Here is a 24,850-nt window from a genome sequence, read left to right as displayed (position 1 = left end):
ATTGTCTTACACAACACTTTGATGGAAGAATTAGACCAGCTGTGAAGAAGCTGTAGCTTAGCACCCATTCCAACTTGCAGTAACTGCTCTCCAGTTTGCAATACTACTACTGCCTTTGCTTCAGTTCTTTATTTCAGTTCTAGATCCTCTTTCTGTGATGCAAGACAAGGTTAGTAAAGACTCTAGCAACAAGTAGTTTCATCTTGTAATTCTGTAGTTTGTTGTAATTGTTCCATCAGGTGATAAACCAGTGTGTTGGGGTTGTCCCCGTCCCCCCCCCCCCCCCGAGGTTGTGAACTTTCTCTTTGGAACAGAGCACAGAATAGAGCAAATAAATTCCTTGTTTGTGGGAAGACAGAATGATACAGATTTGGCCATCATCTTGACCACATCTGTACTGTTTCTGAGGATGCTCTAAAGCCATCATAGAGGTGGTCTCAGTATACATAAGCTCATTGCTGGCACTGCTGCCAGGCTTCTAAAACACTTGCAGAGTTCTTCCAAGTGCATCCACTCAGTATACAGTACGCAACCTCTCGTAGGCCTTTGTGGGATGGCTATAAAGGCCCTTCTGTCTTGCCTTATACCATATTCACCTGCTCCAGAAGACCTTCTGTATAACCTAAAAAACCAGGTTCTCACTCTGATGACAATAAATCATTGTGTTGCTGTACCAGTACCTGGTAGAGGTAACCAGTTTAGGAGATCAGTTAGGTGGAAGATGAGAGAAGGATGAGGAGGTTCCTTCTAAAGACATAAACAAGGTGAATGGTGAAAACAGTGACAATAGGGGCAGCAACATCATCACGGCTCTGCTATCAGCACGTTAGCAGAACCAGCCAGGCAGGCACCCATCCACCCCAGCACTACAAGGGACTGCGTGCTTGTAGGAGAGATTATGTCCCTGAGAGATTATGTCTCTAAGAGATCTCCAGGCAGGACAGAAGTAGTAATTAATGCATGTAGATGACACAGAAATAACGGCAACAGCTCAGCAGAAACCCAGCCCGTCACAGGAACCTGAGGGATAGACCAGGCCATCTGGTTCCCTTTAGCATCCCTCAGGAGTGAAGCACCTTGACAGACTCCGGCCAAGGCTAAACACAGATGGCTTTCCTAGAGAGAGGAAACATTAGCAAAATCCAGAGCCAGGCTTGGTATGTAGAGGCAGATGTAAAATAAACATGCCTCTCTAGCCTGTGGAGATGTTCAGATAAATACAGAAAACGATAAAAAAATTCAGGACCTGTAAGGCTATTGTCTTCAGACCTTTCCCATGAATTCAGTAAATCATCCTTTACCACATTCTGTAACAAAAGAAATGTGAGACTTCCCACGCTACAAATGAAAATAAAAAGAATTATGGAATGGTTTGGGTTAGAAGGGACCTTTTAAAAATGAACCAGTCCAACTGCCCTGTCATGGGCTTGGACATCTTTCACTAGATCATAGAATCATAGAATGGTTTAGGTTGGAACGGACCTTGAAGATCATCGAGTTCCAACCTCCCTGCCATGGGCAGGGACACCTCCCACTAGACCAGGTTGCTCAAAGCCCCATCCAGCCTGGCCTTGAACACCTCCAGGGATGGGGCATCCACAACTTCTCTGGGCAACCTGTTCAAGCGTCTCACCACCCTCAAAGTGAAAAATTTCCTCCTGATATTTAATCTAAATCTACCCTCTTCCCGTTTGAAGCCATTCCTCCTCATCCTATCACTACATGCCTTTGTAAAAAGTTCTTCCCCAGCCCTTCAGATACTGGAAGGCTGCAATAAGGTACCCCCTGAGCCTTCTCTTCTCCAGGCTGAACAACCCCAACTCTGTCAATCTGTCTTCACAGGAGAGGTGTTCCAGCTCTCTGATCACCTTTGTGGCCCTCCTCTGGACTTGCTCCAACGAGTCCATGTCCTTCTTGTGCTGAGGACTCCAGAGCTGGATGCAGTACTCCAGAGTGGCGTAGAGGGGGAGAATCACCTCCCTCGACAAAGCCCAGGGCTGCAGGCTTGTACAGATCCAGAAAGCTTCCCCTACCCTGGGTACAGCTCATCAGTGCCCAAACTGAAGGCACTACCCCAGACATTCCTCTGTCTGTGCTCTCCAGCTTGGGACCCCACACACCTGGGGATCTCACCGGCCAAGTAGCACAGCTGGCCCGGCCAGCTGCAGTGCATCCATCCACACTGCAGTTTAAGGTCAAATACAACTGGGGCCACAGGTGGAGGCTGCACAGTCCACCCCATGTGCCATAGGTTTGTAGCATCACTTGTTCTCTGCCTACTTAGGCTGCTGAGGGAGTGTTTTACATTAATCATATGTGTCCTGTGAAGCTCTTGCTTCAGCATTTTTCTTTCAAGAAGCTTTTGTCTTTAGCATGCAGGAAGATGACGTACACCCCAGCATGCCATGCCCCTACTGCTGTATCTTCTGGCAAGGTGCTGCTGCTGGGTGGCCTGTCTTAATCATGACCTTCAGTCCACACATCACACAGAGGCTGGATACCACAAACAAGTCAGTCTCAGAAGCGCCGAGCGACATCATCTAACCAGTGTGGGTCAGGATCTTGTGAAAAGCCATTTGCTTTGAAGCTCAGGGTGCAATGCAGTACAGGAAACCATGCATGGCATATGTCACGTGTTCATAATTTGCAGTTACCAAACCAGATTCCATTTGCCCCAACAAGCTTGATCCTTCTACCTGTTCTGCCAGAACTGATGGTGGAGCTGAACTTGACACCCTACATCAACCGTGAACCCACACACCCAAAAGACAGAACTCCTTCAAGGGAGGATGTTCCACATACAAAGGCTCTTACTGGGAATGGAAGGGTGAACCAATTAAGGATGTTAGCAGAATCAGGTGTCACAGCCTTCCATTCTGTTTCTCATCCTCCTGCTCTTTTTTTTTTTAATCAATGTGTAAAACAGGGCAATAGCACATGGGAGCTATTTCCTTTCAACTTTGTTCTCCCACCTGAGTACAGGAGTACACAATCTCCCTGCGCTATTTCAATTTAATCTTCCCCCTTACCTTCTTCTCTTCACATTTCCCTACTGCCTCTTCACAAATGAAGGAAAGGAGGGCCTCATGTGCCAAGGGGCATGAGAAGAAGAAAAGAGGAACCTTTGCAATAGCAGGGTTAGGGAGTAGTGAGTAAGGTTCCTGCTTGATTTCTCTTCTCAGATCTTGCCACACTGAAACTTATCACAGGAACCTCAAAGACCTGGGTGCATGCTTTTTTCTGTGATGTGTAAGCACCATTCCATACTCTGGTCTCAGAAATTTGTACCACACGCCCAGCACCCAGGCACGGAGGAAGCCGAGGAAATGGAACGGGGTAACATAGAATGGTTTAGGTTGGAAGGGACCTTGAAGATCATCGAGTTCCAACCCTCCTGCCATAGACAGAGACACTTCCCACCAGACCAGGTTGCCCAAGGCCATGTCCAGCCTGGCCTTGAACACCTCCAGGGATGGGGCCTCAACCTCTCTGGGCAACCTGTGCCAGTGCCTTACCACCCTCAAAGTGAAAAACTTTTTCCTCATGTTTAATCTAAACCTGCCCTCTTCCAGTTTAAAGCCATTCCCCCTCGTCCTATGGCTACATGCCCTTGTAAAAAGTCCTTCCCCAGCTCTCCTGTAGGCCCCCTTTGGGTACTGGAAGGCCGCAATAAGGTCTCCCCAGACCCTCCTCTTCTCCAGGCTGAACAGCCCCAGCTCTCTCAGCCTGTCCTCATAGGAGAGGTGCTCCAGCCCTCGGATCATCCTCGTGACTCTCCTCTGGACACGCTCCAGCAAATGGAAACTACTATGGAAAAGTACTTCAGGTTTGGGCTATATCAAAAGCTAAAGTTCTTATTGTCGTTTTAATTCCTTAATAATAGATCCTTGTTTTCATGCCCCCCTCTTATGGATGGTCTTAAAATCCCTCCCCATCTCAGTTCTAGATGATAAGGCATGAGTTGGTCTTGGAACTCTCAACATACTTCCAGGAACAAAAATAAGATGACAAACCCCACAATTTTAAGAGACTGGTAACGTTGCCTTCAGATTTAATGAACAAAAAATTTCTCTAATCAGAAAAAGACAGATTAATAGACTTTTCTACCACAAGGTCAGGTGGAAATGGACTCGTGATCAATTAACCTACCAATGAGTGTCATTGTCTTAAGAAGTTCTACTTCCCTTTTTGAGAACCAATTCAGATTTACAACATGCCAAATGCACTGTTTTAGCACACATTCATGAAAAAAGTCTAAAACACTATATATTTATTTTAAGGCTTTAATTTGTCCTCAGCTTTTATTTTCAGAAGGAAAGGACAGTGGGAGTTGAGATGTACGGAACTTTCATGCAATGTGACAAAGCTGATTGCATGGAAGTCAATATTGAAATTCCCTTTACAATTATTACTACATTCAGTAGCACTTAGGGTCCTATTTAGGAGTATGGACTGCATTATTCAAGGCACCAAGTAAACATGTATCAATAAAAACTCGTCTCATCTTTGGTTAATATAAGAGAAATGGAAACAGAAAAGTAGAAGGTGTGAACAAGCACTTTGCAAAAACTAATAAGCTATCTTTTTAGCTTTCTACTGTAAAGGGCTAGGATTTGATTAACAGCATACTCTGTTTCCTCAGTACCCTTTTTATTACTTTATTTTAAAATTAATTTTCTATGCCACACAGATTGACCTCAATATGAATGATTCAGATGCTGCCTTTGACTCTGCACAGCCAAGAAAAACTGACATGACAGCCACAGAATGCAGGGACTACCCCTTTCTTTGTGTCCTCTGATGATAACTCTGAAGTCTAAGGTAAAAGCAGGCATCCAGTGTTCTTTGCTTACCATGTTGGTTAACAAGGTAAGCTAGCATTTGCTGGGGATGGAATGGCAAGTTTGGTCCTTTATGAATAATTTGCTAAATTTGGTCTGTGCTTGGTCTGGCAACTAGTCATTCTCCATGGGATACCAGGAGTAATTCTGGCAAAGAAGTTTCTTTACCCAAGAAGTACTGGGGCTGTTAGAACAACACTGATACCCAAAACGAGCACTGAAAATGCAGAAAACCCTTGTACTAAAGTCAACTGGTAACCTCCAAATAACCCTCTCGGGCTCTGTAAGTGCAGACAGCAGCACACAATATAATGGAAAGTTCTGGAAAGTTCTGCTGTAAATTGGACGTGCAGAGTTACACATCAAAACATGGTAGCATACAGTATGACAGACTGAGATTGGGGTATGCATTGAACTAATTATGCTTAGTTCAATGTGGGAACAGAAAGGTGCTGTATGTAGATATAGTACCTTAATGTGTTCATGGTATTGAAAGGCAGTTTAGTAGACTTAGTATCTCTAACCTGGAATATGACATGTAGTCCTACAGCAAATAGCTCTCCAGTAAATTCGCTGTGACTTTCTTGTGTATTTGGGCCAAAATCTCCAAGATAGATCACTATTTCTGAAACATTCACCCCAACTTTGTTAAAGTCTCACCACAGGCTTTCAATACTTCTTGTTAACAGAACTCGCTCTGCAAATCTAAACATATATAAAGTTGCATGGTACTATGAGATTACACACACACACAAAAGAAACAGAAGTCCCCACAAAACAGGCTGCTTTTTCAGAAATTAGGATATTACTTACAATATTTAATTAAAACAAGTTTTGATTGAAATACATTTGCAGTCAACTTTTAGTTCATAAAGCTTTTAGTTCAACTGATTGATTGGGTTTTTTTGGTCCTTTAAGGGTAAAGGTACTTTCCCTCCAAAATAAGATACTAGATCCAGGAGTACCCAGAATAACTCTTAATAAAATCAGAAGTCTTTTTAGTCTGAGTTCTCAGATGTTTGGTCCTAAAAATTCTTACTTCTTAAATAATGCACTTCTAATGCTGCAAAAACCAATTAAGGTAGTAATTCTGCTATTTTACTCAGTCTTTCGTTGAAGGTTATTTTTTTCTGGTTGAAAGAAGTGTTTTTCAAGAGCGTTGACCAATTCATCTAGTTCCTTCTTGAGCTGCTCAACGTCACTGAGAAACAAAAAACATACAAATACAAGAAACAGTGTCACAGTGGAGAAGCTAAAAAGCACATTTTCAGTCTGCGGAATTTTAAGTCTGTTGCATTGTTTTAGACAAACATTTTCTATTAATGCTAAAACTATATACACTTGATTTCTTACAGTAATGTACTGATGTTCACTTCCAACTGATGTGCACTAACACACTTATGACTATGGAGAAGCGTAAACCCACAGTATAATCCAAAATAGAACAGCCAGTTTGAGTTCAGAAGATCTTCTATTACTAAATGTATGTGATTAGAAATGTAACTTTTATACTTGTAATAGTATTTTCAGATGAATTTTCATCTGTAAGAAAGCATCATTTTCATTATTTAAGTTAATAATTGCTTATCTTTAAGACTGTATGATTTCCAAGGGTATCAGTCAAGGATATAATTACCAAACATAAAAGGGTTTAAAATATATCAGAACACTTTATATATAGTTATATAAGTTTAAAGCAACTATGTATGTAAAAAGAGAATGAATATATCTACTTTCACTTGAGGCACAATTTTTTTTTAATATTGTTTTTACTGAATGCAAAACCAAGTTCAAAGGAATTTCAGAGACAACAAGAATGCATCAACAAATTTCACAGAATTGAAGCTTTACACAAATACATTTGCTAAAATAATGACCGTAGTAATATTATTTGATCATGGAGAGCCCCTTCCCCACCAAAACAATCCAGAAAGCCACACAGCCCCTATTACAGAGCATTTACTGCTGTAAGTGACAATACCTGTTTCCAGGAGGTGCACAAAGTTCAGAATAATATTTGATCTTTGGTTCCGTCCCACTGGTTCTCATTGTGGCCACTCCTCCATTAGCAAAAGTGAATGTTATCATTTGGCTACTTTTACTCGTGGGAAGTATCTAGAAATAGTAAGAATAATTTTTTAGAAGCTTTGAAAGTGACTATATATAATGAATTCAAGACAAAACCCATGACTTGATGTAATATAATATAACTAAAGGATCAGTTAAAATTAAGCTTTGTTCTATTTTCTTCATCATTGTGGTCTTGAGACCCCAACAGGCAAATGACAGCCTTACCCTCAACCTAGAATCTAGCAGCAGAACATTACTGCTAGGTACCTCATTTCAAGTATAGTCAACATTTTTACTGCAAACAGAGATTGCCCTGTGATGGCATTTCCCTGGAGAAAAAGAAACACGGATTGTGGAAAACTAAAGAAGCCAAAGCCACATCTCAGGAGACAGTTTAACTTACAAGATAATGCAAGACTGCTGTAGCAAGACAGTGAGAGCCTCCTACCTCTCTTTACAGACCATCATCTTGGACAGTAAAAACACCACAAAACCAAATAAGAGATCCCAACCCTCTCCCCCTCCCCCAACCTTCATTTCCTCCCAGCAAGGCAAAACAATCATCCCCAATCTAACTTACTTTAAGACTCAGGATGTAACATAAAGTTTAGAGTGTTTCTCCATAGAATTTTTTTATATATGTGTATATACATACTGATATGATTTATATATAATTTCAAAAATATACTTACAGCCTTTTGATCTGGCTGGCTGCTGTCATACCCAGTAGTTAGATCCCTTATTCCAGAAACTTTAAATCTACCGCAAGATTTTGGATATGTGTTTTTTCCATCAAAATTTCTAAGGTTGTCAAAAAGCTGCTGAATAACTTTAGGATCATGGCAGATGAAATATGAAGCTTTGGTAATATGGAAGCCATATCTGTGAAGACAAAATATTAATGAATTGAAGAAGCAATGTTCTTAGAGTTGTACACCATACACATTATACAACCTTCTACAAAGCAAGAATCTATACTCATGGTCACCCAACTGTACCATCAGTGCACCTCTTTACAGTTTTAAAAAGGCCTCAACAGTTTAATTGTCCTATTTTACATACTTTAAAGAAACTTCTGTGTGGACACCTTTTCCTTTTAATGATTAAAAATGAGAAAGTTTACTGCTAAACCAGAAGAAAAAAAAAGATGTCATTATTGCCTTGAAGAGATCTAACCACCACAGGAAGAGAACAGACTACATCTAAATAGCTTCCCTGACTGGACTCCAGGTAACCTTTTCTGAGTGAAACAAATTCCAGATTGTTTTTTCCAATCACACTTCAGAAGCCGCTCTCCCATTAAAGTGTTTCTACTAAACCAGATTGTTCTGAACATCATCTCTTTACCTCATCTGTTTGCTGCCAGGTAATACGATGCAGAATCCACAAAGACAAATGACCTGCTGACACTGACTTTTCAAAACAGCATATTGTTGAAAAGCATACAAGCCTGAACAGTTCATTTAAGTGAGCTCTTACTAAAGATCAACACTTGATGAGTATCTTTGACGCCAGGGAAAATCTGAAGGGCGGAATTGTTCATTAGTGCTAGGATGTTCATGCTAGAAACCTGAAAGGTTCCTTAAATTAGGTCATGTTTATACCAAAATGCATGTCTTGAAGGTCAACAGTTGTTAAATCAGTCTTGAGAATCCAGCAAGAGAATTTGGAAAACCTATCCTATATTTACAAGAAGTGATGAGCCTGCTAGGACTGTGTCCTTTTCCTGACCTGCATTTACTTCTTTGAGAACAGATCCCCCTTCTACACCTCCAAAATAGAGAGTACAGTTTCTTCTGCTTCAACAGCAACTCACAAGACATCTGACAAAGAATAAAGTAGTAAGTAGAAAACTGCAACTCAGTAGTAGCCCCAAGCAAACAAAAATCAAAAGAACGCAAAACAACCCCCCAAAACAAAACAAGAACCTCCTCCCTCCAGTTCTAGTTATCAAGCATCAATTTAATAAGGCAGATTTGTACCCTGCTCTGTATCTGTAGCGTTTCCACAGTGACTATGTGCAGTGACATCTTACTTTGAGGTGCATCTACAGACTGCTTTGAAAGTCAGAGCTTATTAAGCATAAGAGTCCTCTTCAGTGGCTATGTACACAGCAGCCTTGTGGAACAGATAAGTTCCACGCAGTTAAATATTCTGAGGGCAACCTGAAGCAGGTGTTTACTCAATGAGTTTTAAAAAAACCCCACGAGTCAGAGAAGGATAATTCTTTGAATATACACTTCCAGCTACTAGTAATTAAGGGAATTCTCACATCAGACGTTATATTTGCAGCTCTAGGCATGAATTCCTCCTCCATGCATTTGTATTACTGTTTCTTGAACCCACCTAAACTTCTGCTATGTACAATAGCTGATAAAGTCCACAATTTATTTATAGTGTGTTAGCAAGTCCTTGTCATTTGAGTCCTTAAGCACTAGGTGAAACAAGCTCTGCTAGTGCTGCACCCAAGTGAGAGATCCAAGGACTGGAAAACAAGAAATACCACAGCTGGAGTTTTCTATGTCTCTTTGCAGGTTCCACCACTCCTTTGTTAGTGTGTATGAGACATGATGAGATGGAAAGTATCTGCCCGTCTGTGCTGCTCCATCCTTTAAAACAACCCAAAACCCCCACAGAAAACATGGCCTGCCCTATGAAATCCAATAGCCATCTTTGCTATTGATTTCTGTAGGTCTTTGAACACCTTAAAAAAGAACAAAAGAAAAGCAGTGCCTCATATTAAAAGTTCTCATAGGGATACCCAGTTGTATACAGCCAACAGTTATGGCCAAAGAGTAGCCAACAGTTATGGCCAAACAGTTACAGCACTTATGCGTAATCAGCTCCAATCTCAGTATTCAGGAGCCGAAAGAACAATCAACATACAGTATCCATCAAAAAAAGACAGAGTAATATAATAAAAAGCCTAACTTTAGAGCCAAGTAGAATTAATTTCATCACAAGTAGCCCTGCAAGTGGGACAGAAGCAAGCTGGCTTCTACGAGTAGCATAAATACACCAGAGCTACTTAGATCCATTCTGCCATCAAAGTTTTTGTGCGTCTGGCACATTTAAGCCACAAGAGGCACTACAATCTCTACAACACAGCAATACTGCTGGCCAAAACCCAGACCAATCTTCTGTAAAAGGACCGAAGAGCAGAACTTCCCAAAAGGGAGAAACCTTTCAGACAAGCAAACAAAAAATACCTCAAAAATCTCACTAACTAATAGGGAATTAGTAAGGCAATATTATTATTTTTAAAATACCTTAAAATCACACAAAACAAAGTCTTAAATATATTCATGCCCATAAGACAGCCCTTTCTAGAAGATTACTATTAACACAGTATTGTCTTAATAGTACAATAACCCAATTTTTATTTCTTCATATACTGTCGGTCGCTATCAAGTCCCTATAAACCCCAGTATGTGGAATGGAGAAAATCTGAAAATTAAACAATTATAATTGAACTCACTCATCATAGACGGCTTTCAGCTGCTGAGACAAAGACAAATTCCTGGTTGCCAAATAGCTGGCCATCTCCGCAGTTATAACAGCGGCGCTGACACCATCTTTGTCCAGAACAGCAGGACAGCACATATACCCTAAACAAAGAAAATTGTATGTATTTGATAGATTTTTATGACGAAATAAGATAAAATGGGGGGGAAGTTAATCAAACCAACATCTTTTAAAGGAGAAATGCACATTACCATTGTACAGACATTTTAAGAGTTGAACTGAAAGTAGAAAAATTTCATCTTCTAATCAGTGCTAATTTTGATAAGCAAGGTATTTAATGGAATTTCAAGACAGAGACAGATTTGTATCCTATCAGTGACAGATGGTCCCGAGTACTTTTGGACTCCCATGAAGGAGAAATGCCACACTGCAGGAACAATGCAAGTATAGCACTTTGTCTCAAATGTGATTACCCTTACGTGGTAGCATATGGTAACACTGATAATTATCTGTAAAATTAGTCACATTTTCTCTGGTTTTCAGGTACCGAGATACTCAAGAAATAGCATTATAGCTTTACAGTTTCCTTCTCAAGAATGCATTGCTTTTATTCGTGGCTTTCCAGTTTACAAGTATAATTTTGGGGAGTTTTTACTTTATTTTATTCACAGTTAAACTTAGCTTAAAACTATCAGCCAAACATACTTCAATTTGAAGTCTGAAAAACGTGTTTGTTTGGTCTTTTTAAATAGTTTGCGCAGAATTTGCAGTCCAAGTCTACACAGCCGTGCTACTGAAGATATATACACCTAGCTTACATCATCATACTCTGTGCTAAGCAACAATACTACAAAGGATTAAAACTAGTAGTATCAATCATCTAAATGGATGATAGTGATTACTCACTGAAAATACATACACTGTGTTGAGGGTACCTTTATGTTGCTATTTTTTGCAGTAGTCCTACTTTCACTATTTTACAGGATACTGGAACATAATATTCTGTTTCTTACCTATAGCCTCCTCAAATGCAAAAAGAACAGCTTTTCCCTGGTCCATGAGCTGTTTGGCACGGTTGCCCATCCACTTGAAACCTGTCAGTGTCTCCTACAGCAGTGAGGAGAAAAAAAGGCGTTAAAAATAAAAGCAATGTTTTACAAAGATATGACACTGTGTAGGTAAGCAAATAAAAGAACATGGAATAACATGCAACAGCTTACCTCAAAGTGAAAACCTTCCTTTAGTGCAATCGCTCTCAGGATTTTGGAAGAAACAGTACTGGATAACATGTAGACATCTTTAATAGCACAAGTATCCCTATTGTTGTTTTTCCAGCAAGTGAAGATCCACCAGCCTAAAAGAGCTCCCAGCTCATTTCCAGAAAACACTTTCCATTCACCACTGGATAGGGAAAAGAAAAAAAAAAGGGAAAAAAAAAAAGTATATGAATTCAAAGGACAATACTGGAAAAAAAAATAATCTTCTGGTTCTTCCATACATGAATACTAGCAAATAAAACAACTGCATCTGAGTTCCAAGTAACAGTAACAAGATACCATATGTTCATTAAGAACAAACAAAAAAATTCCTCCCCCAAAGAATTCTGAAGCAGTTACCCTCCTCCTCCATCGTATGTACCAGCTTTTGCGTTTATCCAAAGATGAAACAGTGATATTTCCAGCATATTTTAAGTAAAACAAAAATATTCAGCAGACAAATTATAAAATCAATTATTAAAGACAAGCACAGAGACACAAAAATACAACTCTCAAATGATCAGTATTTTTAGTTGACTCAGTGACAAATACCTTTTATTTAATCACAAATACACCAATTGGTCATTGAGGAAGATTGGAAAAAATCTCAAACAGGTAAAAAAGATTAACATTGACGTGTTGCTAGAACAAGAAAAGCTGAAGGAAAAAGGGAAAGACAGATGTCAAAATTGCCCAAAAATTCCCAGTCACAAAAGGGGACAAAGACACTGCCAAACTGACAAAAATCGAGACCTACAGAAACAGTACCTGTTGTGAAATAGAAGCAGACTCAGTCTCCTGCATTTATTGATGCCAACAGGCACAAAGCAATGCACAGCGACAACTTAGTGTAAGAGCGCTGAGAGAGTGTGCTCTAGCAGGAGTTTCTGTCAAAGAAGAAGTACAGATACTGTAGAAGCCTATATTAATATTCGATTAGTGTATGAACAGCTACAGCAGAAGTCTGAGAGGAGGACGCAGGACTGAAAATTAGGAGACAACTAAGACTGGCTAAACAATTAGCAAAGAGGCAACAGAATGAGAGCAGCATGCTCTCAATGGCAATAAATACAATAAACTAACACCCCCTTCTTCAAGTAGCTGTAAGCTTTTAGACAAAAACCATAAGTGATTTTGCATTCCTGTTTTAACCCATCATAACTAGCACTAACAAAAGCTTTTTATGCTTTTCCCTCGACACTGAATTGCCAACTAAGGCTGGCACAGGCCAAAAACATTAAAACAAGGATACTCCAGCTAACACTGCCAAAGATACAGCAGAGTGCCAATTAGCCCATTCTTCTTCTAAAGGCAGAGACGCCTCCTTAGTTCATGCTGTGAGGATAATGAGTTAAAAAAAGCCCCAAAAACCCCAAATAAAACACTGCCACGTTTGAAGCTGCTACAAGACCAAAAGAGGTTATCTGGTAACCAAAATGGATATTTGCACCATCTTCTTTTACAGGGTTTTTGGAATTTGCGTAACTAATTCAGGTTCAAATACTTGCGTCATCCACAATCACTGAGGACATCTAGCAGATGCCCATCTCATCCCTTGCGTACCAAGGACTGTTGTAGATAAAAGAGAAACACCACTATTTGTAGATATTATACCAAGTGCAGTACTTCAGCTTATTTTCATTCATCAAATATAACCACAATACAGAAATGCAAACAATTGTAGAAGTACAGGATATCAGGGGGCACAAAATAAGGGGATGGCAATATTGGGTCAGAACTATAGGTTACATGTTCCATACATGTGAAAGAATTATGAGAAACCCCGAGTTGAGCAAGTTTACCTTTAGTGATCCCATTCTTTGACGGGATATACACAGAAAAATAATGCGTGTATAGCTGGTCCTTAAAGGGGAGAGTACAAATGACTATACTGAGAAGTACCAAACACTGACAAAGCTTAAGGTGAAATGCAGGTACGTAACATTATGCATAGAAGTGGGAAACAGCAAGAAAGGCCCAAATCATCTAATGATTAGTAAAATGTCTGGTCTAACAGTATTTGAGAAAGAAGGAACTCATATTGTAGAACAGGAATGTTCCCTATTCCCGAGATTATTATCAAGTTATTATTTAATAGACACAGTACGAAAGAATGTTTATCAGTGTTCTGTTAAAAATTTCTAACTGAAACCCTACCTTTAAAAAAGTATAGCACAATCACAACAATTCCCATGCTTCTGTGCATACCTCAAGTAAAGCAAGTGTCAAGTAATTAGTCAAGCTTCTGTACAGTGCCGAATATTAATCACTATTTCACTTACTGTCCCCACTGTGGTCTGCTTCATACAGTCCTCTCACATTACTATGTGTTTTCAGTCCAAAACCGACTACTGTGACTATTCTATCTTCCTCTGCAACACAGGTTGCAAGAATCCCCCAAATAAGCCTAGCCTTTACGTAAAAAAATGTAAATGGTTTGCATTTCTTTATTACCATACCTCTCTTGTTTCTCTGCCACTGCAAGTCGATCAGCATCAGGATCATTTGCTAAAATGATTTTTGCCCCATCTTTGTCAGCCAAAGCAAAAGACAACGTCTGGAAAAGTGGTAAGCAAGACCAGATGAGTGCTAATACTCCCAAATAATATTTTTACTTTCTTTATAGGTTTTAAATAATTTTCCCAATTAATTTTACCTCAAACACCCAAAATCATGATGTGTCTCTACAATAAATAAACTTCAAGCCTGGCAGTAGCAGAGCAGTCAGGATATTTAACTTCACCTACATCATTCTGCTTCTGAAGCCTGAGTCAAAAAGCTACTTAAACTCAACAGGATTCTTCAATAACAAAACGTAGCAGAAATTCTAACCACCTGTCAGGACTTCCCCTTTAGTTTTTTTGTTTTTTGTTTTCCAAACGAACTGTATCACTTCGTTGTATGTGCAGATGCTGCCCGCTCTGTTAGAGCACAAAGTAGTTTAAAGTTATAGCTAATTACTATCTGACTGGTTCAAAAAGAGTTATAAATGTCAATGAAAGGATACCAGCTAACTCTTCACTAAATGTAAGGCTATGAAAACAGAAACAAAATAGATATTCAATCAATATTTATAGCCATAACTACTGGCAGAAAGGAAACTCTGTTTGAAAGACATTGCAACTATTAAAAAAAATAAATCTATTTACCAGAACACCTTTGCCTTCTTCAGGATTTGGATACTTCACTGTGGGAAATTCTGGATCAGGATCCTTCTGCTCCGGAACGGCAAAAGGAGGGCTAAGGTCAAATGCCTTGAAGGCCAACTGCACAAATTTATGACCTACGCCATGCACAGAAGTATGAACAAATTTCAAGTTTGTTTCCTTGTTTATTTTCCTGAAATAAAACAGATTAACAGTAAACTTGGATATAGAAGAATATTCCGCACAAAAATTGACTACGTTCTTCTATACTATACTGCAGATATGACTCAGTATTCTATATCATTGTTAAAATTATGAATTAAAGGAGGTCAGATTTTAAAGGTAATGGTTTGAAAATTGCCTTAGCCTCATTTTTCAGCAGTATGAGTCACTCCCAGTATCTAGTGTCCTGGTACGTGCAAATCGCTGGAATAAGAAAGATAGTACACTCTATGCACCCCAAAGGAAGCGAGTAGAAAACAAATGCAGCTGACTAATAAGACTTTTCATCCCCAACTCTCGCATTTAAACCACCTCCAAAGACTGTGAAAACAGTGAACCGACAGCAGCATGCCTCATTTGAGCACACTCATTTTTATGAAGTATGTTGCTGAAAGCGTAGAACATACCTAAAGGCTGAAAACTCCTGAGGAAATATTTGACTCCTATTCTGAAAAAGCAGCATAATTTCTCACATAGCCCCAACTTTCTAGTAGTTCTGACTTTGTTTTTAGCAAGAGTAAGAACGTGGTTACTGGTGGTTAAAATTATGATGTAAATAACCAGATCTAACAGGTTGTTGCTCATCTAATCCATAAACTGATTCTACTTGTTAATCACAAAGAGAAACATCTACTTGATTTTCTTAAGTAAAGTTTTTACTGAGCAAGTCATAGGCTCGTGCATGGCGCCCAAGGCCACCAGGAGCACAGGCAAGGCTAGAATGACAGAGCAAGACCTCCTTCCTCCAGAACTGGCTCAACAGCCTGCTTCACCTTCTTTCTTAGAAACCCATTTTAAGGGTTAGACTTGTGCCAGACCAGCTTTACAAACTGGCTTACTACGTCACCACAGAGCTGCCAGTGATACCACAAAAAGATGCCAAGAAGGCACAGACGGAACTGGATTATGGCAGGATCATGGCCGCCCTGACTTCCATCAACTTAAACTGTCTCGCTGACATACTGGACGGAAAAATCCTGTATTCATAACGGTGTTAACCGCAGTTACCTGTGAAAACACTGTTTCTGTATGTCTTTGAAATACTCCTTATTGACCGTGGCGTATGGATCATGAAGTAGCAGGCTGCTGTCAATCAGTTTGTCATCCCAAGCCTGAGGCCATGGCTCTTGGTTCTCCTCAATGGCCTGAGAAATTCCTTTGTCATGAGGGGAAATGATCTGAGCACCATTTTCCCAGTAAACCTAAACAATAAATAGGGTAAGTGAGTATTTGGTCATTAATATTGTAGGATAGCTTTGTTGGCTAAGGTGCACTGCATTCGGTAGAGTATTATGGTAAATTAGGCTTAAGTATACCCAGAGTATTCCCCTGTTCATATTCTCAGTGTTTCCTCTCACAGACTGCTTTTGGTTTATAAAAAGAGCTGTATGATTTTATCAGAAGATATCAAAATCCGTAATAAAACATAAAGCAAGACCTAGCTCATTTATTGAGAAGATTCAAGTATCAGCCTGTCCGCCAGCTTTGGGATTCAATACTTTCCCATGCTATTTCATGTAATTTCTTCCAGATTTTTACATATAATCATTATATATTGAAGAATTCTTAAAAAGGAAAAAAGTGTGCAAAAGTGAAACACATTTATCACCAAAAAAATCAAGGAGAAAGGCACAAAACCTTTGCAGCTGCCTACAGTAGCAGTGTTGCCACAAGAGCAAGCACATATTCAACTAAGTTTCAATTTCTCCCTTACTTGTAGTCTTCTCCTTTTTGTTGATTGTTTACATATCTGGGAAGAGGTGTACTACTTATGTTTTACTTTTTGACAGTTGTTTGCACACTTCCTTCTACTGATGGTTTACAAACCATAAATTTTAGGAAAGATGCTGTTAGGTATCTGGGCCGCGTACATACGTCAGGCAAACAACAAAACATTAAGAAAAAATGAAGTTGATTCACAAAACATCCAAACAAGCTATCAAGATCAATACATGAAATACTAAAAAAAAAAAAAAATTTTAAACAGACATGACTTTCTGGAGGGAGAAATAGCAAGAAATCATCCCTGCTAATGCCTTGTTTTTCTATTAAGACGACAAAAAAGATCTCCAAACTTCCATTTTTGTATTTTGGAAACAGTCTGTACATGACTAGTCCAGCTATGGGATGACTGGCAGACAGGCAGCTCAGCCGTGTTTTTTTTCAGCGGAAATTAGATTTCTGTCATAGAAAAAAGTCACACTGATAACTGTGTCACTAAGCAAAACACAAATATACTCCAAGAAAACAATGGAATTTATTCAAAATGTTTTGTACAAGCAGCTCATTAGGTTTCACGTATTTTTAATTCTCTGGGTTTGTTAAGCTCAGGAGAACTTTTAAAATCATGAACTGGAGAAATGATTAATGCTTTAAAAAGAGGTCAGTTAATATTTTTAAGTGTTCCAAAGTATGCAATGGTACTACTTACCTCCCTGCTTTTTGGAGCTAAGGTTTTAATTATCTTGTTAGTATAACACACTACTAGCTTTAAATACATACATCTAGAACAGATCAAACTATCAATTAATTTGGTCTATAACATTATAGGAACTATACACAATAGTATTAAGTGTCTCTACATAGAAAACAGTGTTTGAAAAAAGCCAAAAAATAGATCGTATAGGAATACCTTGTAACCATTATCTTGTTTTGGATTATGGGACGCCGTAACCATAATTCCAGCACAAAGCTTCAGATGAGTTACTGTGTATGGCTGTAACAAGACAAAATTATCTGATGTAGAAAGTGAAACATATTATATATAATTTACTGTCATGCATACGGAATACTTCCACACCACTGAACAAAAAGAAAGCGAGGATCTGATTCCTACAGACTGACTCTCTAACGCAGAAGCTAAGTAGAAAACTTTTCTAGTAGCCAACTAGACCTCAAGTGGCACAACTTTAGCCCTCACTTTTTCTTGTGCATTTTCCCATTTATATATTCTTAGTGTTGTTTCAGACACTTTGTGGATCTCTGGAGTAACGTTTTTTATAGAGAGAAACCAAATGCATGTGTTGCCTGCTGTAGAATGACTTGAGATATACACGAGGTCTATAAGGGTGCAAAGTCTGTCAGGGTAATGGCAGAAGTCTGCATAGGGTAGAGAATTACAACCGGAGCTGTCTCTTTGAGAGCAGCCCATGGAGCAACTACTCCATCGTGGTTCAGGAGAGAATTGTTTTGGAGAGCGCTCTTATAAATTAGTCCAAAACAGATAGAATGAATTAAAAATAAAGCATTATTTGTAATCACAGGTCCAGTTGGAGTTTACTCCTGGCTTTTTATTTAATAGCGAGTGCAATCAACTGCAGTTCTTGCAACACTGCTTTAAGCTGCACTGCAAAGAATTTGACCCTAAATCTACCAAAATTTGTATCAGTACAAGAAAGCTATATACAAAGTCTTCATCCCACTATGTTCTGTTTGCAGCCCTCACAGGAGGAACTGGTATCAGGAGAAACTACCAGTTTTAGTGCAAAGGTTTTCTTTATTGCTCTGGAGCGCTGACACCTAGTGATCCGATGGTGAAAATGCAGACACATTCAACAACCCCCCTTGGCATAACGTCGCTGCACTCCCAACAACCTACCAATTAAAAAGGCTACTTGGGATTCAAAACCCCAAAAAGAAAAAAAAAATTAAAAACCCAACCAAACCAACAAACCAATCAACCATCACAAAACTAAACGTGTGTGTATATTTCAGACTTCAGACTCCACAGCAATCTAGAAACGATGTCTTCTACAAGAAATCCGCCCGAAAACAGGAATGAATAGAAAGACATCCCACTGTCACTGATATTCCATTAAGCTTATTCCTTCTCTTCCTGTGCATGTTGTAAACTAAATATAGCTAAATAAGCGTAAGACTAACAGCAGGTAGAGCTTAAAAAAAGTGAAAAGCAGTTTGTCTAGTTTTCCTTAATAAAAGTAATGCAAGAGATCTGACAGAATTCATGTGTATTTAAAAACACATAATAGAGAAACCTACCACAAAAGGAGTTGGTGTTATATCAGAGAACAGATAAACTGGAACTCCTTGACTGATGAAAGTATTAGCAGCAAGTCTTGCAAACCTAAACAGGAAGAAAAGATGCCTAGGAAATATATGCATTTTCTCACCAATTAATTTCCTAGAATTCAGTCATTCCCTCCCCCCCCAATTAAGAAAAATAATAAACAAAACCCCACATACATAAACCCCAAATTATTATACAAACCCAATTTAAATGTGTTCCCTCACTATTCCTGGCAGACAAAGCACAACTATTAACAACTGCTTTGGCATTAATAGAATATAAAAATACTATAAATCTCTCACCTTAATTCGCTTTGCAGAAAGAGAAAATACTGTTGAAGCAGATATGAAACCATAATGGACCACACAAGACATCTACAAAATACTTAAAGCCTAAAAAGTACCTTTTGCTACTACCTCCGCTGGAAACATGGGCACGAGCATCAAAACCGATCACAACTCCTCTCTTTTTCAGGTCACTGAAATTCTTCTCAAGGTATCTGCAAAATCCCTGAAGACAACAACAAATCCACCTCATTAACCCAATGCGATGATAAATTAAATATTAAGATGACTGCTAAGATGCTGATGTCTTAGAAAGTTGAGTGCACATAACATCTCACTGAACTGGATTGGGATTCAATTTGTCTAGGACCAATGAACACCTAGAAGCATCAGAAACCTTCCAATCAATATAGTGAAGCTGGACAGCATTTAAGTACCTTGCCAAAAATCACAACCAACTCCAGAAATAAATAGTTAACACGATTAGTCTGAATTGCAGATTTTGAGAAATTATTTAGCTGTGTTAGGTCTCAGATGAGGAAGAGAACAACTGGCCAGTATTTCCTTTTTTTTAACTGAAATCTCTCTGGTTTTTAACGGAATCTCACCCTTAATAGTGACACCTGTTTAGGACATGATACGCCACCACTCCAGGCTGCAGTAATTTAAGGTTTTGGGTGTTTCTGAACTCTCCCCAAGTAGATCTACTTCAGGATCTCCATGTGTTTATACAGCTTCACTGCATTTATGTAAATTTATGTCCAACATACACAAAGCTTAGCCAAATGCTGGCTACCTTTGGGGTTTTTTTGTAGTTGTTACATTGGGACTAACCGATCCACTTGAGCTTAACTGTAGCTGTGTATAAATTCAATTGCAAATCAAATATGGAAAAGAACTTATTTTAATGGCCTAATAGCTTTCCTCTGCCTTTTTTTTTTTTTCCCAGAGATCAGCACTCAGCTAATTATGATTTAAATTACTTCTGAAAACTGGAGGAGTAGTAAAAAACTTGTACTTCCATAGAATACCTGTTTGCTTGTCATAAAAGAGGCTCTTCCATTCACATATAAAGCAGTTTAAGTGAGATAAAGTGCTGACCACAGTACCTGGGTTGTCTGGATAATAGTCAAGTCATTCATGTGGGAAATCCCCGCTCCCATGGCAGCTCTGAGTCCCGCTGTGCCAAACTCCATCCGCGAGCCAAAGTATTTCTGCAGTTCTCCAGCATTTCCTTCAGCAACCAGTTGCTTCACTATTGCAGAAGTTTTTGGATTCTGTAGACACAAAATTCAGATATTCTAGAAAAGTGTTGGCTTGTTTTTAATACCCTTAAGCTTCTTAACAGAGCTGACTTTCTTTCCCGCTTTCAGTGTTGGGTTATTTCAGTATCAAAACATCACACATCACTTCAAGAGCACCAGAACTTCTACATCTTCCTGATTTTAAGTCAGTACAATCTCAAGTATTACTTGTTTTAGATTTATCTCCTTAAGTGAACATGCTGCCTTGACAGTAGTGTCTATCTATCACATTTTGGGAAGTGAAAAGATTTCCAAGATGTCTATTTTAGTATTTTCTTGTTTAAAAAATAAAACAAAAACAAATAGAAAAGCAACTTCACAGTTCAGAGAATTTTTGCCATCACAACAGAAGAACTACTCTAAACATATAAGTCAGTTAAGCTGATGACTAAGAAATACTTGTTATTTCCATAGTGCTACAAGTAGAGTTTTAAAAAAAAAATAATCATAACCTTGTCCCAAGACTGGCTAACACCAGAGGCAGCAGCAAAACTAAGCAGACTGCTCAGAAGATAAAGATGACAATTTGCAATATATATGCAGGTAATGCTTGTGAATATAAGTGCAACCCTCAGGATGAAAGCTCAGCAACTACACCTGAATTCTTAAAATGACTGTGCAGAGTGGCAGTGGAACGGCCACACCAGACTGCTCATGAACAGTGAGAAGTTTCTAAGTCTCACTGCTTTTCCTGGTGTATTACTTATGTCGACTCGTTACTGTTATCAACGCTCTCTGCTTCCAAGCTTAGGAACTCATAAAGTCCTGTATGCCCTGACAACTCAATCTCAGTAACATGGGATTTGTGAAGTTTAATATTTGATTTCTTGAAAACTGATGAGCCAAGAGGACAGATGGCACACTCCAGCCACTAGGCAACAGGGTTATGTGGAGAGGCGGCATACTCCGCAGGTTAGTCACCGCATGATTACACACACTTTACACAGCAGTACAAAGATTATAATTTCCAAATGGACATAAGCTTTGATTTCTGATTGATCAAACAACCTCATAAAAGTCACAGCCTTCACTATTTCTTGGATCACCTAGGTATGCTTACAGCAAGGGAAGGCATATCATCCTAGGCAAAAAAAAAAAAGAAAAAAAAAAAGTATTTTCTGCAGCTCCAGAACGTGCACAGGAGTAGGCACATGAGTGAGTTGCCTTCAAAGCTGTAAGCATTCTGGAAACCAAACTGAGACCAGGGTCTGGATGCCCTAATCATTGATCTGTGTACCTGCTGCTGCTGCAGGACAAACACCATAGTTTAAATAAACACTCAAAAAGCTAGAGAGCCTTCCGTGCTAATGAGCAAACTATATAATGCAAAATAAGCTGGATTCATTAAAGAAAAAGAAAAAAATCAGGTTTCCTGGGTGCAGTAAGCAATTAGGTACCCTTGAATTACTGATTTCCAGTGTAAGAATTACCAATTTACCAGACCAAAAACATTGCAACTGACACTTCCTTGTAGGAGGCTCAACATAATTCTTTATAATTATAGAATAAACATAATTCTATGTTATTGTAGAATAATATAGGTCAGCATAACTATTCTGAGTTTAGGCTGTTTAAAAGTTGACCTGAACTTTTTGCTGCAATATCAGGCCTATGCTTCGTAGGTAAGTCCTGAACGCCGCCTTTTGTATCAGCCCTTGTACACTGCCCAGTCACCTTTGCTTTTTTTTCCCCCCCTGCACAAGCTTTGTGGACAGGAGATCTCTCTTACCATTGAAATGGGCATCTCTTTAGGTAGATGCTGCACACATTTGTATAGATGTTGGACAGACCAGAAGCTGTAATGCCAATACAGAAGAGCAGCTGGACACTAGGATCATACTGTAGCTCTCGCAACCAAGGAGAGTTTTGGTTGTTGTTGTTAGAGGAATTTCCCAGGTTTGTTATCTACTGTGAAACTAAAAGGATCCTCCTGTTTTTCATGCCTCGTCAAATGATCGTACTTATCCAGGGGGCTGCCCAAGTCCCAGAGTTTCAGTCCACATCATATGCTAGAGAAGACTTGACTGCATGGATGTAGTTGTTTCCCCCCCACACACACACACTCTCTAAAAAGTAATGCCAAAAAGCCAGGCCCAAGTCTGTTTCATATAGCTGAAAGATTTTTCCAGAATTCCTGTTGTAATTGTTTATGGCTGTATTCTCCTAAGAATATGCTTTTTTTTTTTTTTTTAACTGTACACACGACTGTTCCCATTTTGTTTCAACTTTAGGAATCTTATGATGCCATTGTATACAGCTATGGAACAAAAAAAAAAAAAACCAAACCTAAGCTCTTTTTAAGCAGAAGAAAAAGGCAAAACCAAATCCTCACAGCACCTCTAAGAAGGACCCTAATTGTATCTGAAGGATGAAGTGCTGCTTTTTTCCTTCCTCGCTGGTTCTCTCAAGTTACAGTTTTTCTACTCTCCAACTAAACTGGATGTGAGGATGAGAATACTGGTTTCTGTGAATACAGTGGCAGGTGTTTTAATACAGGGTTAATATGCAGTACTGCAGTTTGCTTTAAAATCACTTGTAACATGCGAGTTATTTACCTTAATCTAAAAGAAGGCCCCAAAGAGGTTTCATCAGTGCAGGAGTCCCCACAAGTTTTTAAAGTAGAGGAACAGCTACTGACTAAACAGATTATATTTTTAATAAAAACAGAAGCTGCCTTCTATCCATAATTTTATGATCAATAATAGGAAGAATGAAAAATATGGTACTTCTGTAATGAATACAGTGCAAAAATAGCCTGCTAACGAGTTCAGTAATTGTCATCTAGGTAAAAACTTCCTGTTAAGGCAGCAGGACTGTCTTCAGGCATACAGGCTCGCACTTGCAAACTATTATTTTGCAAGAAACACACAGCTTATCATCATTAAATATTAACCAATCTCTACACATCAAAAAGGAACTTTTTTTTTTAATATCAGAGTAAATGGACAAGGGTTATATCGGATTCTTCTGTTACTCAATACAAACATGTAAGAGCTCCCTGAGAAATGAAAATACCTCATCGTTTTTGAGCAATCAGCAATGGGTATTGCACACCAGTGAATTATTACTGAATCAAAGATGCAATTGTTAACAAAGAACTAACCTTTCAAAAGTAAATATACTATAAGGGATGCTGCATTAGATTTCCAGAGGGTTTCACAAAATAGTTGGAATAACCAGTTGAAAATGAAATCATTACACAGAAGACAGGTATATAACTAACGTTAGTCAAGGAAGTTATGGAAATAAGAGGCCCTTTGAAACCAGACTCTTTTCTCAAAATTGGTTAAACTGGGGGGAAAACAAAAATAGCACAAAAGGTTATTGTCCTTTGACGTGATACAGTAGCATTTCTGAAAGAAGGCCTGGTTTGGCACTGCATTATCATTATTAAAAACAGAGCTGGCTAACTGGTCAGTTAACTGGTGGAATGGTCTTTAATGAAGAATCACAACAAACTTGAGGTACTTCTCATGGTGTCCTTTAGAACCTGGAAAGAATACTAAAAAAGAATTATGCTATGTTTTCATTGACAATCTTGAAATAAGCAGAAGACCTCTTACTAAACTAATATGTAGGTTGCACAAAACCCAGAGAGGATTGTACGGTGCTGGGCCCAGGGCAGTCATTAAAGTGACCAAAGGGGGGCAATGGCCGGTGTGCTCCGGTACAGCCAAACGGACCAAATTTCATGTATAGGGACAAAAAATAAATGCAAAGCACGTATACTGAGTACGGGCCTGCACCTCAGTGGGAACTGAGGCAGCAAGGAACTCTAAGCATTTCCAGACCACCACTATGGCAGGACATTTCTTTAGGCGTGTGGAATACAGAAATACACAGAGGATTTTACTTCTGCGTGTAGTGCTGTCAAGACCAAACCTGAAGGACGCAAAGATAAGTCTTAAGATGATTAAGCACCTTGACAGGAAGGGAAATAACGCATGCTAAAGCGTTCCTGAGAAACAGCAGGAAAAGGGGAGGAAACCCCCGAAACCAGACAATATTTAAGAGTGAGAAGTTGTTTTATGCACAGTGAGGGTCACTGAGCACTGGGCAGCAACACCAGAAGAAAAGAGAGGGCAGATTCCGCGTTTCCCACGTCTTTTGGAAACAATATTTTAGTCAACAAAAATACAGAGATCCCTGGAGGTTTTTAGCACCGGGAGACAGACAACCCAGCAACCTACTCCTGCCTTTAACGGCTGAAGCCTATCAACTGCCCCTACTGCGAA

The 24,850-nt window shown here is 39.1% G+C and overlaps 1 protein-coding gene across 1 annotated transcript; it reads right to left on the bottom strand.

Moving 5' to 3' along the window:
- Positions 1 to 5,646: 5,646 nt before the first annotated feature.
- On the bottom strand, positions 5,647 to 20,585 carry PGM2 (phosphoglucomutase 2). The gene is made up of 13 exons (XM_009886815.1): positions 20,421 to 20,585; positions 19,431 to 19,537; positions 19,000 to 19,084; positions 17,633 to 17,716; positions 16,009 to 16,202; positions 14,782 to 14,971; positions 14,092 to 14,189; positions 11,597 to 11,777; positions 11,390 to 11,483; positions 10,390 to 10,519; positions 7,604 to 7,793; positions 6,823 to 6,956; positions 5,647 to 6,042 (listed from the first exon to the last, which is right to left on the bottom strand). The coding sequence occupies exons 1-13, from the start codon at positions 20,505 to 20,507 to the stop codon at positions 5,940 to 5,942; spliced, it is 1,677 nt and encodes a 558-aa protein (XP_009885117.1). The 5' UTR covers positions 20,508 to 20,585; the 3' UTR covers positions 5,647 to 5,939.
- Positions 20,586 to 24,850: the final 4,265 nt, after the last annotated feature.

The sequence above is a fragment of the Charadrius vociferus genome, unplaced genomic scaffold (genome assembly GCF_000708025.1).
Source record: "Charadrius vociferus isolate BGI_N301 unplaced genomic scaffold, ASM70802v2 scaffold186, whole genome shotgun sequence".
NCBI lineage: Eukaryota > Metazoa > Chordata > Aves > Charadriiformes > Charadriidae > Charadrius > Charadrius vociferus.
The sequence above is the reverse complement of the archived record's forward strand: the minus strand, read 5'-3'. Positions and strand labels throughout refer to the sequence as shown.

Coding starts and splice junctions, on each gene's coding strand:
- PGM2 (XM_009886815.1), bottom strand. CDS start 20,507: ATGGAGTTTGGCACAGCGGGACTCAGAGCTGCCATGGGAGCGGGGATT. Junction 17,717..18,999: donor TAACACCAACTCCTTTTGTG/GTAGGTTTCTCT, acceptor GTCTTGTTACAG/CCATACACAGTAACTCATCT. Junction 6,043..6,822: donor TGTGCACCTCCTGGAAACAG/GTATTGTCACTT, acceptor TTTGTTTCTCAG/TGACGTTGAGCAGCTCAAGA.